Source organism: Plutella xylostella, chromosome 27 (assembly GCF_932276165.1).
Source record: "Plutella xylostella chromosome 27, ilPluXylo3.1, whole genome shotgun sequence".
NCBI classification, from domain to species: domain Eukaryota; kingdom Metazoa; phylum Arthropoda; class Insecta; order Lepidoptera; family Plutellidae; genus Plutella; species Plutella xylostella.
Window position 1 is genome coordinate 7988189 of NC_064007.1, and position 16833 is coordinate 8005021.

The 16833-nt window shown below is 35.7% G+C and overlaps 1 protein-coding gene across 9 annotated transcripts in view; it reads right to left on the reverse strand.

Annotated features, from left to right (window-relative positions):
- Positions 1 to 225: 225 nt before the first annotated feature.
- The window catches only part of LOC105386238 (zinc finger protein 628), a 99286-nt gene continuing 82678 nt past the window's right edge, over positions 226 to 16833 (reverse strand). For 6 of the 9 annotated variants that reach the window (XM_048630884.1, XM_048630883.1, XM_048630882.1 and 3 more), the window contains 5 exons: positions 10037 to 10221; positions 8815 to 8904; positions 8051 to 8216; positions 6862 to 7086; positions 226 to 6554 (listed from right to left, as the gene is read on the reverse strand). In XM_048630884.1, coding sequence (XP_048486841.1) covers positions 5611 to 6554; positions 6862 to 7086; positions 8051 to 8216; positions 8815 to 8904; positions 10037 to 10221 — 1610 coding nt within the window. In that variant the 3' untranslated portion in view covers positions 226 to 5610. The remainder of the gene's footprint in view (positions 6555 to 6861; positions 7087 to 8050; positions 8217 to 8814; positions 8905 to 10036; positions 10222 to 16833) is intronic. The other 3 variants (XM_048630887.1, XM_048630886.1, XM_048630885.1) reach the window with 2 other exon arrangements.

The following is a 16833-nucleotide window of genomic DNA, read 5'->3' on the forward strand; positions in this document are numbered from 1 at the left end:
ATTCGACAAATATTATGTTTTACTCCTACGAATAAAAAGTTACTTAATCAACAAAGTTTCAGCAAGCTAATCATTTTTCCTAAATTTTAAATAGTCGTATAGGTTTCAAACGTCTGCTTATTTTATATAGTATATATTTAAATTAATTAAATTCCCTGGTCCGATGATTTCGGTATTTAGGATATACTTACTATAAGGTAGTAAATAAAAAAATCCTTATAAGAATCATCTTTTTTATTTTTTAAAATAATTATAGCTAACCGTTCGGCAATAATAGTCACTATTTTCAATGACACAAGAAGCATTTTCCGTTGTTAATATGTTCACAATAAAATAATGGGTTAGTATTTAAATTAATTTGTTCATTAATATGACATTAAAAATAAATTCAACTAACATAAGTCAACACTAAATTATTACAAATCGTCCTTATTCGACTAAAATGTCGAGTACAGTACAAAAAGTAACTTTTATAAAAATATAATAATGCATCAATAAACACAGTTTCACTAACGCTAAAATAATCATAAAACATGGCATCAAGTTTTAATAAGTAAAATAACATATTTATTTATTAATATTAAAATTAACATAATTATACAGAAAGTAACATTAACACGATTGAACATAAAGATTTCATGAATTGTCGTGATTTTACAGAAAACACTTTTTACCGAAAAAAACTATCATTCACATGTAGTTAGTACTTTATGTTTTTGTCTAAACATCGATTAAGGTATATATCGTCACATCACATCCCTAATTTTTATATACATTGCACATTTTTTATTTAATTTTAAACATTGTGACCGAAAACACTTCGATTACCTAATGCCAAACACGATTTAACTGCCTAATAGTAAACATACTAGATTCTAAGCAATTTTGAATTTTACAATTTTATAGTTTACCATACGCCAATAACCTTAATTTTGAATTTTTACACATAACGGTACTTAATTTGACCGTATGAAATTTACAAGTAATATCCAAAAGATGTACCTCTATTTTTTGTTTTACTTTTCCAAGTTCTAAGTATTTCCCATACGGTGCGCGCCGCACAGTAAATTTTGACAATCACGACACTATCACAAATATAATCTGAATTTTTACACATTAAGGACTAGAATACACCAATCGAAAGAGTCGCTCTTTTCACGAGACGACGAGAATTTTCATCATAAATTACAGACCAGAATTTAATCAAGAACAGAAAATAAACCACGTCGCAACGTAAATGCCTCAGTGACATATTATTAGTAGACAAAGTGTACCTAATGCGCTGTCAGTTACTGAAAATTAATAAAAACTACGTGAAATTGTTTATAAAATTAATTCCAAAACAATTGCCTCTCCGGGAAGCAATAAAATTGTCACTTTGACTCGAATATGTTTTTTTTCCTTCGTACCTAATAATAAAATGGATATGACGCTAGTTAAAGTTGGGACTGGAGGCCCTAGTTAGAAACACCAATAACATATTCTATTACATAAAGTACACGGTTTTTTTTGTATTTATTTTATTTATTTCGTTGTAAACCACTACCGACATAAAGCTATTGTTTTGATTATAGAAAAACTTGGCTTATGTCCTTAAAGGGCCTTATTCATAATGTGATTATACATTGTAACAAAACTTCTGTCATTAGAATCGTAGTATTTACCATCATTTATATGAATAAAACCCCGTTAAATTACATTACATTAATTATAGCTACTTACATAATATTAAGGTATACGGCTAAGATGTGTGTATGAATTGAAAACCTGGCTATCCTGTCTACTTCTTAAAAATACGATTAATAATTGTGTATATTTGGCTATATTTATAGTAAAACAAGCGAATTACATTAACCTAAGTCAAAAAGCGTCAAAATAAAACAGTGTAACAGTCAATAAGGATGCTCAAATTCAAATCAACAGCAAGTTATTAATAAAAACTTAACAAGGAATGTTACAAATCGTTGATCAGATTGTTATTTAATACCAAAGCTAAGTCAAAATTTTTGATCAAAAGTTTGGGCGTCTCTTCTGTAAGTGTGGACCCCTTTCAGAAGTATCGCATATTCATTGCTACAAACGAACGAACTAATGTATTTTTTGTGTTAACTTCAGCATTTTATTATAACGCTGAAACTAAAAGTTTTGTTCGTTAGTTTGTCCAAACGAGTTTGCAATACTCCTAGTGTCTGAAGACCGATTCGTAACACTCAGAACAATAATAATACTTAGAAATAAAAAATGTAATGTAACCGCCAGATGGTGTTAGCGATGCAGTAAAGTTGCAAGATTGAACAACTTCAATATTCATCAAGTCAACGACTTCTACCAACGATCAAACAATAACTAAAACAATCAATTGTCAAAATGCCAATAAATTAATTATTAACACTAAAAACGTCATATCCATTTCTACAATTAGAGTTTAAAACTAACAGCGCACTCTATGTATGAACTCATGTTGTGAGTTCAAGACAGATTGAAATGACATCAACGTAATCCAGTTCTATTGTATCTAATTACTATAAGTATTAAATTATTGTGATGGGATTATAAAACTTGCACAAAATATTATGCATGTTTCATCACCCCCCGTACAGGATGGCTTACAAAAGCCGACACATTTTTACTGATAATTAGGCTTTTACGTTAGTGTTGAATGTACACAGCTTAACTACGAAATTTTTCATTGTAAAATAAATATAGAAAAAATTCAATTTTTCTCCATACAAAATTTGTTATTTCGAAAATTAAATATTTAACTTTTGAGAAATTGCAGACACGGTTCTCATTATAGCTATTCCATTTATGATGATCACAGAATATGAAGGTCGCGCCGGATTTTTGTACGTATTTTTTTAATATGATATTTTACATATTTTTTGTAAAATTTACAATTGGTTCAGAGTGTCAACCCCGACCTCAAAACGAGTGTTGTCTCGCATCCGAAAATACACACGAATACAATAATTTCTGTACAAATAAAGTTAAAAAAACGCACAAAAATCCGCACGTCATTTTGCGACTTTGAACACTTTCTTGGAAACGTAACTTTTGATCTAAAATTCTAATGTAGGATTCACATCCGTGCTTCTCTCCACGAGCACCGGAGTACTCAGTTCCTTTACAAGATGTTTTTTTTTATTAATCATATCTTTAAAAATACCAAACGTCCATAAATTTTTCCTTCTACTAAGATCTAGATTTAAAACAATACCGTCTATACAATATTCATAGGAACTTCATTTTTGTTTACATTTAAGTTTATTTATAGATATATTAATTTTTATGAGGACATTTTTACATAATATAGCGATCGGTTCACTTTTGGTAATTTTTTTATTGCATTCAAATATGTAATAATCAGTCGAAACTTGTTTGTCTAATCAGATTTGTCTCACGTTCCTGGATTCATCATTGGTTGATGTTACTGGCCGTTGCATACCAAACAATAAGAAAAAACTTGCCGAAAAGTATTGTATTTTAAACTGAAAAATACTCGTAATGGAAAGAAATACTTCAACAAATATTTATCCATAACCAAAAATCACGACACAAATTATATCGATTTTTGGGCTATTGCATTGTATTTTTGTATCTATATACATTGATATAACGTCATCAGTAATCTTGATTACACATTTTACAGACAGTTGTGTAATCACTACTATCGGACGTCTATACCAATTTTAATTCAAGATTGAAACAATTACGTACTTTAAATCGGCTTACTATTACCTTACCTATTAACGATTACATATTACTGTAAAATTTGTGTAAACACCTCGGTTTACACAGAATTGTTTACACAAACTTGCACTTAGTTATGATACATGATGATAAATATTAAAAGTATTAATATTCGGCAACACTTGACATTCTCTTAACTTGATTTATTTAATCTTTTACAGAAACGCTAGTTGATAACCAACTTTTTTGACAACCAACTGAGTTTATCAACTAACGCTTCTGTAATTTCAACTATTAACTATTGCAGTGGCAACTGTTGTGTGTACATCTTCCGATGTGTTGTTCTGGGCTATTGTATTTACTGTTATTATGTTGTTTGATTACATGTTATTTATAACTGTAATCGTAAAAATATATTCTGGGCTATGAAATTTAATTATGATGTGTTAGAAAATAAAATTAGAATGTTTGTTGTTAGGGCTAGTTGTTGTTTGTATATAGTGATGACGTTGTTACGTCACTGTGTTGTACATAATACATAGAATGTCTTGTGTATGTCCATGGTACTCAAACTTTTGTCGAAGAATTGATGTTAATTATAATTATTTGCTTCGATACATGTGCTTTTGAGTGAGTTAATTGCATGTATAGGTCTTGTATTGTATTGTCCTCTGTTTCGTCAGTGAATAATCGCTATTATATTTTACGACTGTATATTTTAATCATATTTACAAAAATCAATATCTGTAACGGCAGTCTTCTGAAAAATAATAATAAAATAATAATATGCTCCCTATGTACAAGTATACAAATCGTGTGTAAATAATTGTTCTGAATAAAATAATAATTGCTTTTGTAATAAAATAAATCGTTATTTTTGTTAAACAAAGGCGTTAACGGTACGTAATGCTCCTAATTATTTATGTACACATTAGTTATTATCTAGTATGGCATTTATATTAAAAATAAAGTTTACAGCGAAGAATAAATGTAAAAAAACAATAAACAATTTAGTTTTTTGTTCATTAATTTAAAAATTTGTGCGTCCATCTAACGTGACTAGCTTGCTATTGCGAATCGAAGATAAAAATATATTAATTTAAATAGACTTTTGTAAAGAAAACATTGACACACCAAAATAATGTATTGGGTATATAATTATGTAAATGCATTTAGAAGTAAAATGTTGTTGGTTTAATGCAAATTTCCGCATCACAACATCAAAATATGTTTATTTTCATTTGTGTGTGCCTTAAAAAAGTTTTAAATAGAAGAAAACTGCAAAGTAAAAAGTGCTAAATGCGATACAAGTGCTATAATAGTTTGGCACATCCAAAAGTTTGTACTAAAATAAGCCACAAATAATTATATATTTACGTATAATATCACTAAAATATTATAACACTACTAAACCACGCAATAAAATATAAAAAGAAAACAAATTGCTGAAGATTGCACAGAAGTTACTTTGTCAATAATTCTATATTTTATCTAATCAATCGTTTTGGGCGAGTTTTTGTTCCATATAATTTGTATAATTTACGTACGATTACTATTTTTATTATATTTACAGAAAGGGTTTTTGCTAATCGGTAGTTATTAGTTTTAATAACTTTTGTTTATTTACTTATAAGTTAGCTCTATCTAGGCTCACGAAATTATTTAAACTGTAAACGGCGACTTCTTACAATTTCACTATAGTTTTGTCGACAAAATCAATTTATTCTATTTTCCATCCAAAACTAATCTCAAAAACATGTCGCAACAAAACAACTCAGGACTAATCGGAGGCGATTTCTTCGTATATCGATCGTGAGGAACATGTTGCGTGTATCATCGGCGTTTCTAAACTTACTGTGTATAAATATCTAAATCTAAATTTCTAGACGAAATCGCGTGCGATTAGTAGAAGTTAAATTCTCATGGCTGGGGGTTCTGCTGCAGGTGTACTGCTTGCTGCGCCGCTTGTTGCGCCGCTTGCTGCGCGGCCTGCTGCTGCTGCTGTAACTGCTGCTGCTGCTGGACTGCCTGCTGGGCGGCCTGTTGCGCCGCGTGCTGCGCGACTTGCTGCGCGGCGTGTTGCGCGACCTGCTGCGCCGCTGCCTGCTGCGCGGCGGCGGCCTGCTGCGCGGGCGAAGGCAGGTTGAAGGGCAGGTTGCCGAGCATGCGCGGGTCGTGCAGCCGCAGCGCCTGCTCCAGCCGCTGCTCCTGCGCCAGGCGGAAAGCCTCCACCAGCTCGGGGGACAGCTGCGGGGCGTCCGCGGGCTGCGGGGGGAAGCCGCCGTTGTGCCGCAGCGGGCTGGCGGGCTCGCCGTGCGCCTGCGACACCGCCAGGCGCAGCGCCTCGGCCTGGCTCCTCAACAAGGCCTCCGCCTGCTGGATCCTCAGCGCGGCGTCGCTGGCGGGAGGGGTCTCCGGCGGCGGCGGGACCGGTGCCGCCTGCTCTCTTGCAGCCAATTGCTGTCTCATTGCCGACACCAGGTTAGCCGCAGCCACTTGCACGGCATTAGCTCCTTCACCAGGCTGCGCCATCATGTTGGCCGCTGCCGCTGCGATAGCAGCTACCCTTTCATCCCCTCCGAACTGGTGTCCATTGTTCGCTGATCGCAGCAGATCCGTGAGTTTGTTGACTGCAGCGCCGGCTTCGGAGCCAGCTGAGGAAGACAGGCGTCCGTTGGAGGAGGAGTCGGAGTGCGCGGGCGAGGGGGGCGCGAGGTTGAGCAGCCCGGAGCCGCCGGCCGAGGCGGAGACCGCGGCGATGATGTCGCGCTCGCGGCGCTCCGCAGCAGCTCGGGACAGCACGTACTGAGCCGCGAACTGGTGCTTCGGCTCCATGCGCATGTGCTCCATGTGGGAGAGGAGACCTGGAATGATCGGGGCGAGGGTTAGAGGGGAACTCTCAAGATGGTAAAGACCTAGGAGGTAACGACAGCGGTTTATGTTGATATTGTTCAAACGCTTTGCAGCCTTCTTGTAGAATTAAATAGTTCACCCGAACTACACATTACTCTTACACACCCTCGATTGTTGTTGAATTTTTCATTAGTGGCAGAGGTCATCTCTGGCACTAATGAAAAATTGATCTAGCCCACTAAAAACAAAAACATCAGACGCTCGCAAACAGCAGCAATCCTTTCCGGAACCAACCAAGCCCCAACTCCTAAAACTTACCGCTTTCATGCGTGAAGACAGCCTGACAGACGGAGCAGGGCCACATGCGCAGCTGGCTGGTGAGCTGGGTCTCGGGGTGGCAGGCCAGGTGCTTCCTCAACGAACCCTCGTTGACGTAGTGCTTCCCGCAGACAGGGCACGGGTGGTTGGCCGTCCGCCGCTTCGCTATATAAGGATCAGTTGTAGGTTTAGCTTGCGCCGGGTACGGTGACGTGGCGGGCGGGCCTACACCACGATCACCAGGATGGAGGAAGGTTAGTAGATTAGAGGGGAGAGAAAAAAAACACAGGTTAGTAATCTTCTTGTGAGGTATTAGTGGCTAATTGCTAAAGTGTATATGTGGATGACTTTTTGCTTTTTATTATTTGGGGACTTTTGATAATGTTGAGTGAAGGGGGTCGTTAAACAAAATGTCATCCAGGACTTTAATACTAAAAATGAAAGAAAACCTGAAAAGTTTGAAACAAAAATAACAAAATACGAATTTAATGGCTGTTTTGAGTACGCGGAACAAACAATAGCCGAAGAATCACAATAAACGGCAATTACTGGAAGAAAATCAAGTTGGATACAAGAACTGAAAGTGGAAATTGAAAACAGCCATTAGAAACATAAACAATACATGTTATGATAATACACACTGCGAAACGCCATCCAAAGAATGTGTTCTAATAATTCCAACAAGAAGTGTTTGGAAAACATTGTACCCTTCCAATGATACTACAACAATAACATTTTCAGATGGCTTTTCGATGTAATGTCGTTATTAAATCTAGCATGGTTTATGGAGACGATACGTTTTTGGTTTACCGTTGATTTTTTTATAAAACCAACACCCCAGTAGGCTTTGTGCCGTATGGAAGCTTTTCAGTCAAATCAATACTATGCAACGAAAATATAACCTCGCTCTATTAGAGCAAAAACTTTAGTCATTTATAAACTTCCATTGACATAATCTTACAAACTATGATTCCCGGCTGAAAGTGCGCACAAAAATCTGACACTTTTATTATTTTTACATCTTGTTAAACAAGCAAAAATTTACCACCGCATCAATCAGCAGAGAAAGCTTAACCTATTTAACAACTAAGAACGAACCGACCTGAAAACTGAGATAAAAGGACCTCTCAAAATAGCTCCCTTCACCTCAAACAACACAACTAGAAAAACACCACGCTGCGAAACTTACTGGCAACGCCGGATGCATTCGGGTCCTTATGGGTGTTTTTCATGTGTTCGACAAGGGCTTCTCCGCCGAAAACGACCTTGTGGCAGATGGGGCAAGGCGTGGCGGTGGCGCCCCCTATCATGAGGGCGGCGTGTTGCTGCAAAACACCAAGGTGCAGCTGAAGCTCCTACTCCACCGGACGGTGGCATGGCGGCATAGCATTTCAAAGATTAGGCTCACATAATAAACAACAATAATAACAATGAAATGATAGAAAGGCCGGACGGCAATTTTGAGAAAACAACGGCAGCCAGAGGGAATTTTGTGTTTGTAAATTAAAGTAAGTAACTAAAAATAATTTAAAATGATTGTTTTTTTTTAAGAACAAAATAATAATAGAACGGTTATTAAAATAATATTTAGAAAACATTGACAATTAAGTAACTTAAATTTGAATTGATGTAACAATAAATTAAAAAGTAAATAAAAAATGGAACTGATAAAATCTTTTCAATGATAGTCATCAAATTTGGGAAGGCCATAGTTATAAAGATAGAGAACACGTTAAAAATACATAACTGTGGCTTTGATAAAAGTCTCTCTTCTACCCATATTACAATATGCAGTACTCTATTAACTTTAGTAACACAAACCATATTTTAATTTTGATAACTAGATCTCTCACTATAAAAATCATCATCATGAGTCTCTGCATCATCATCATCCTCCAGACTTTTATCACCAGCCACGGCCATGCCATCAACATTACATACAAAAGGACCTACCGTATTGAAGATATCTAATTTCCCCATATTTTGGCAGCGTTGCAGCCAACCGTCGTCGCCGCTCCCTGGCAGGCCCAGGCCCGTGCAGCACTGCCGAAATATAGGGACAATAGAATCTACAACGGTAGCTCCTTGTTAGACAGTTAGCAGATTCAGGTTAGTAACAATGTTAACAGCAAGGAGGAAATGATAAAAATAAGGGGGTTGAAAAAATTGAATTGGTATTTACAGAAGTAATCGAAATAAAAACTGATTGAGGGCTATAAAAGTGATCAATTTTGATAGAATAGGAAAAAAATTTAGTCAAAGTAAAGTTAAAAGCATAAGGACTTCTCATAGGTGGAAGTAATTAGTAAAAATAAAATAAAACAAAGGAAACTTTAAATAAACATCCCTTAAACCACTAAGACAACAACAGAAATCTAAAACTACACATTTTATCCATATTATTATAGATGTTTTAGTAAATGAGTTTACATTTCACTCCCACCAAAGAAATCGAAAAGTGTCTCTGGATAACTTCACAGTGCGAACAAAGAAAGTAAAGTTTTCAAAGGCTGACATATTTTTAGCTTCATTACAATTCAACACTGACAAAGGTCAGGACTTGAAGTAATGAAAGAGAGCAACTGCATGTCCCATTTAGTGCGTAAACACATTTCAAAGAAATTGTAAGTAGAAAACGGAAGGATAACAAAGCTATTTATAAATTATCATTGTGTTAAACATATGTTCCAGTAGTTAGTGCACATACTAATAGAGTAATGCCACTTCTTAATATGCTATTCTCATCTAGAAGGCACTTATTAGTAGATTAGATGATTACATAAAAGTATGCTTCGTCCCACAAAAGTGCATGTAAGTATATGAAGTATCATGCCACGTGTAAGTAAGCATCTTATGGTTTCGGATCCCAACTCAGCCCCATAGTAAAACGCTATAGCCCCTAAAATCCAAAACCTCTTCAGAAAAATATGATATATTATTTTTTTATTTACATGTGTCTATTTTTTTTAAAACAGACGCATTTAAAAATGCTTATGCAATGCATACTTTATTTTTTACATGAGAATGTAACATGCAAGAAACCCCAAAAACCTAACCACCCACAGACCCTCAAATCTAGTCTACCAGCCCAACCACCCTTTGAAAATCCCCTCAAATCCAAACTTCCCAGAACCCTCAAAAACTCCCCAAGAGCTATCCATCCCAGAATACTGACCTTGGCCGTGTGGGTCCTCAGACTGCTCTCAGTGGCAAACCCTTTGCCGCAGATGTTGCAGTGGAAGGGCCTGTTCTTGGCCCTCTCGACCTGCGCGTCGTGGTTGCGCAGGTGCTGCTGTAGGTTGGAGAGCTGGATGAAGGCTCGCCCGCAGTCGGGGAGGTGGCATTTGTAGGGCCTCTCGCCTGTGGGTAGAGAGGTTTGGGGTGAGAAGACTGGTGTGGTTCGAGTATGAACCTCTAGAGACCCCGAGACCTCATACGATGTCATAATGGGGAGATCCACGACAGGGTTCAGGAAATGCAGCAGTTTGCAGCCACCGGATACTGAAAGTTGTGAAATTTTTAGTCTCTGGGTCTCGGTATCGGTATCGTACGTATTGGATTTAATGGATTGTCATAAATGTATGGAGAAGCGGCGTCGGCAATGCTGATCAAGTGGACGCACTTGTGTGAATTTCTATACAAAGAACACTTAACTTTTTTTTAAATATGAGGATACCAATATAAAATTACGTTTTAAAAAAAGAAATTGCATTTAAAGGATAACTGGCAATTCATACAGTATAAAAAAAAACATAAGACCTCTAGATTTTATTTGTGTTGAAAATTTTCAAATATTAAGATTCCACAAAACCATCGCGTCTTTCAGAATACTGCACTTATGGCTCATGTTAAATCGCTATCACCGACCATAAATGCCATTCGGAATGGACATAAAAGTATAGCGAAGCATTTCTCCATAAAGATCTAAAATAAACATCCGAGATTTCGTATTAATTTCATTATGACGCGATAGTATTTCAATTATAATATTAATTATAGGTTTATCGTTAATTTTGCCAGTCAACCGCCGTGAACGAATGGGACATCTGGTTGAAACCAGTTCTAAGTGCCCTTTCTAACGCTAACTTCTTCCTTATAAAACTTATTTAGTAGTCAAAGTTTTGCTACTCTTATTATAGGTGTGCAATTATGTACAGACTACAGAACACCAAACTTAACTATAAACATTATAACAGCAGCATTTTGTGTCAATTCATATCTAGTAAGTAAATTACGTCAACTCTTTATCTCGGTACCTAAAGCATGTTAGCACAATGAATGATGGTGTTAAGATAGTGAATGGTACTTGACATTCTGTAGTAGTAGATGCAGCAACGGAATCCAATAAGAACGAACCAATGAATGAGAACTGATAAACAAAAACAATTAGAATAAAAGCTGACGCGCGTTCCAAATTCGAAAATGCGGAAGTGGATCGGAATCTCAGCCGTAACCTCAAAGGACAAAGCAACGGTCACGCGAACCAGTCCAAGCTCACCGTATAACCCAAATCAGTTCGCGCCAAAAACCTGGACCTATCCCAACGCGCGAAAGAAAGCGATGACCGCGCTTCCATTTTTAAAATAAGGCCATAATAAAACGAATGCATACTTTTAGCCTGTACTGCAAGCAAATGCATAGGTCATTGACTGAACGCACGCACACAGGCACACCCTCCGTGTATGGATACGTAGTTTTGCTTATAAATATAGATGGTGTAGTATCTGTTGTCCTGCTTCTTGTGTGTGTGCGTGATTTTGCATGTAAGAGAAGAATGCGTGTGTACATTGATTCCGCGTGCGTTCGCAAACTAAAGATATTGTAAAATTATTTCCTAGATGGAATGAGATAGATATAGTTCTCATAGTAAAGTTCTGGTTCGTTGTCAGTGTGTAATTTAGCATTTTCTGCCGCGAACTAATCGTCTACCAGCGGTAAGACTGCTTTATTTATGATCACTAAATTTTATAACCGAATTGACTTTATTGGGTAAAGACAACGAACTATAATAAAGTCAAACCAGGTTACCGTATAATTCATTACAATGGATATATAAAATTGTTATAATGTAAGTATATACAAGATATGGACAGCTGAAAAATATATATTTCTGCCTGTCGACAGAATGAAACTATACAGTTTTTTTAATGAACTGACCTATTACGCCATAGTTAGTTCAATAACCGAGCGGCTTCCTTAGTTTAGACGTCTATTTCAAAGATAATAATAAAAGTATGGGCTAAATTATAACGTTATTTTAAAGCCTTTATAGCGGTTCGTGGGGTGTGGGTATTTTATAGTTTATTGTCTATACGGTGTACTTTTATTTATAGGCACTTAGGTTCGTTTCTGAGTCGATTAGAAAGTATAGATTTTATGTTTAATTCGGTCGTAAAGCTATCTAGAGCTTTGGCTGCAATTATGTTGTTTACATTTTGATTATTGAAAATTGATGTTGTGATATATTTTATTGCATCGTCGGCATTGCCAATACATTTTATATCATAAATCTACTAACTGAACTTTTTTTTTTAAATAAAATTTCATTAAAAAAAATGATTTACGTACGTATTTCAAAACCTACATTATTTTACCTCATTACATGAAGTTCCATCGAATACGGATTTAAAATTCGAACAGCTTCTCGTATCTCATTGGAAGTTCAAACGTGACATTTCAATCTTGATCGTTGATCTCTGGAAGTCGAATGACATTCTAAATTCAATTTTTCCGCCAGGTGGCGCTTTCCGTGTAAACATACAGATTCACCAACTCCTAAACAAATAATTATAAATATTTGAATTAAATAATTTTGAGTGATTTTAACAGTGTATAAATGTTCTGTTGTGAATAACTCCCAAGTGATAGTGTTATCTTCGCTAGACTACACGTACTAGTGGACAAAAACAGTGAAATAAAACAGAATATAATCGTTTAAATTTAAAATAATATTGTAAACAACACAATTCGTCAATTCGTCAAGTTGTCGTTACCTACTCTGTGGTTGTCGTGATTCTGCTAGTGTCACGTACTAAATTATATAGTATAGCTACTCAACACCAGAGGGCGCCACGACTGATTCTGCCAGTGTCACGTTATATCGTGCATCTAATTCTGCCAGTGTCATGTGATGAATTATTAAATACTACACCTACTTAACACAAGAGGGCGCCACGCGTTTTGGTAAAATGGAGTACACAAAATGCAAAAAATCAATAAGAACAGAAGAAGATCTAAATCATTTCATACCAATTCTTAATGATCCGTGCAATAAATGTGGAAAAACAGGACTAAAAAGAAACGACGCACTGACATGCAAAACCTGTAAGAAAATACTTTGTTTGATTTGTAGCGGTATTAGTGACAAGTTGTATTGCCTCATGCCAAAGGAACGTAAAGAAAACTGGAACTGCAGTGAATGTCTCTGCCAAAATGCCACGACGAGCAACACTGTTTCACCATCAAAAGAGGAAAATGTAACCATGAGGAGAAAAAAACACATCACGACTCCGACAGAATCCGAATCAAGCTGCCAGTCGTTCTCTGATTACGACACCACGAGCCTGCCAGATTTGTCGACTTACCACTGTGTAGCAGAAATGGAAGAACTAAAACAACAAATATCGGAACTTAAACTACAGCTGCAAAGTGCTAATGATGAAATTGAGCGACTTACTCTAGAAAATGCAGAGTTAAGTTCCAAAACAAGAGGTAATGATTTCAGGATAAATACTCTAAAAAAAATTTGCAAAGAAAATGTGACAACAACGAAAAAACAAGGTAAGAAAGCAAAAAGGCAAAGAATTAAAAAGAAGAAAATTAATTTTACACTGGACGCCGAAGAATTACAAACGGGTCAAATATCATCTGAATGTGACGAAAACGAATCAAAAGTGACAAATAAAATAGACCGCTTTACTATAAATCAAGGTAATTCATCAGATCTATCGAATAAATCACCTCAATCAGTCAAGACATCTGAGGCCAAAGAAAATCCCCGGAGAATTATTATTTTTGGTTCTCAACAATGTAGAGGCTTAGCTAAAGCGACCAGTATAAATAGAACACATTCACCGAATGGGAACTACCAAGTCTCTTCGTTTATCAAACCGAACGCGCAGTCAGAGGACATCGTCAACTCCATGAGGACCGAAGACTTTGGAAATCAGGACACAGTTGTCCTTTGTTTAGGCGAAAATGACTCAAACCCTACTAAGGTGATAAAAGAACTTAGTTACGCTCTAAAACTGTGCGAAAACTCTCATCTCATAGTGTTAAGTGTAATCAGTAGTACTCATCTCAACGAATTTATGCTAAATAGCACTTTAAAAACATTGTGCAACAGCTCTAAAAACTGCAGATTTCTAGACATTTCAGATACTTATCCACACTACTATGATAAAAAAGAATACCTCACATACACGTCTAGAGCAATAAATTTTGCTATTGACTGTACAGCCTATAATGATAGATTTATAAAGAACATTAAAACTGAAATACAAAAAAATATGATATCCTCAAAAAAAACTAATAATATTTACACTGACACACCTAAAGGTGAGGTCACGACGCCAATACAAAACATTTTGAATAAAAATATATTTTTTCGTCTCTCCTCGCCCATCTAAATATACTCTGACATGTTTCCATCAAAACATTGCCGGCTTACTAGGCAAGCGAGAACTCCTAGAAATACTACTGTATGATTTAAAAACAAAAAATGTATTAAACGACTTTGTCTGCCTAAGCGAAACTTTCTTAAAACAAGGTGCGGAAAATAATGCACACCTATCTGGCTATAAATTGAGTTCTTCATACTCGCGTAAAACACAAAAAAGAGGAGGTGTTTGTATATTTACTAGGGTTGATATACCGGTAAAAGAAGTGACATATGTTAAAGACTATGCAATAGAAAAAGCCTTTGAATGCTGTGCTATAGAAATTCCACAGATAAAATGCATAATAGTATGTGTGTATCGCACTCCAGCCTCAAACGTAAACGTGTTTTTTACCCAACTGGAATGCGTTCTTCAAAGACTTAACAGCAAGCATAAAAAAAACACTATTCTGTGTGGCGACTTCAACATCGACATACTTAAAAGTACTAAAGAAACCAAGGAACTTATGACATTACTCGAAAACTATAACATGAAATTACACATAACAGAACCCACCAGGCAAAGGACATGTATCGACAATATTGCAAGCAACATACAGAATATAGAGACATCTAAAGCTCTGCAAAGTGGGTTGTCTGATCACAATACCTGTCAAATTTTGACGTTTTTAACGGATAAAAAGGTAGATACAAAAAAAAACTACTTCATAAAAAAGAAAGATTATAGTCGGGAAAATTTAGAGAAGTTCCAGAACTGTTTAAAATCACTATCCTGGTCTGAAGTATTAGAAATTGAAGATCCAGACTTAGCGTTTAACAAGTTCAAAGAGTATTTCGATTTATTTTTCTCACTATGTTTTCCTACAATTAGAGTTAAAATTAAGGCAAATATCACAGGATTGAAATGGCTAACACCGGGTATAAGACTGTCATGTAAAAAAAGCAGACAACTCAGGTATAAATACTACTCTACAAAAAACCTTGAAGATAAATATACATACTTAAATTACTCAAAAGCTCTAAAAAAATGCATAAACCAAGCACAAACAACAACAAACAAACGCTACATATCGCAATCAAAAAATAAATGTAAGGCTATATGGAATATAATTAAAGAAAATAGTCAATCCATGACATCAAGTAACATAAACCAAATAGTATTAAATAATCGAATAATTACAAACCCCGTTGAGATAGCCACAGCGTTCAACAATAAATTCATAGAAAAAGAAGCCAAATCATTCTATAAATACCCAAAAAATATGGACAATTTAAAAGCCAGAAACCCAGAGACAATGTTCGTATATCCCTGTGACCCTGAAGAAATAATTAAAATCATTCAGACGCTTAATCCGACCAACTCCGTCGGCTATGATGGTTTTAGCACAAAAATAATTAAATACTGTAAGCATGAATTAGCATTTATATTGTGTTATTTAATAAATAGGTCGTTTGCCATGGGTCGATTTCCAAAAGCTTTGAAACCATCAATCATTAAACCTCTCCATAAAAAGGGGGATGTTCATGACATAAATAACTACCGACCTATTGCCCTTATTAGTATATTCTCAAAAATATATGAAAAAGCTATGCAGAATAGGATGAATAAATTTTTAGACAAACACAAAATAATTAAATTAGAGCAAAATGGTTTTCAGAAACATAAATCAACCAGTCTGGCAGGTTTTCAGTTAATGAAAGAAATTATAGAGTATGTAGATAAGGGGAAACCAGTAGCTGTAATTTTTTTTGATATGACGAAGGCGTTTGACTATGTTTCTCATAAATTGCTACTTGACAAATGTGAAAGCATAGGTATCAGAGGTCTGGCATTGAAATGGCTAAGCAGTTACCTATCCGATCGCCATCAAACTGTAGAGATAACAGCACTCTCTTATGCCAATGAAATGGAAGTACACAAGTCTTTTCCTGAAATAAATGAATACGGCGTCCCTCAGGGAAGTGTCCTAGCACCATTGCTGTTCATACTGTACATTAATGACCTACCTGACATAACTAATAATAAATGTATACTATTTGCTGATGACATTTCCATGACTATCAAATGTATTGACGATAGAAATTTTGAATCAGATGTGAATGCTAGTATAGATAAGGTAACAAAATGGTTGGAAGCTAATAACTTACATGTAAATGAAAATAAAACTAAATATATTCAATTTAGAAATAACAGAATGGCATTAAAAAATATCAATGTGAAATGTAATAATATTGTAATTAATCATACGCCATCTACCTCTTTTTTAGGCATTGTAGTTGATGAACATTGCTCTTGGCTGCAGCATATTGAAAATGTGTGTACTAGATTAAGTAGATTTGTCTATGCTCTCCAC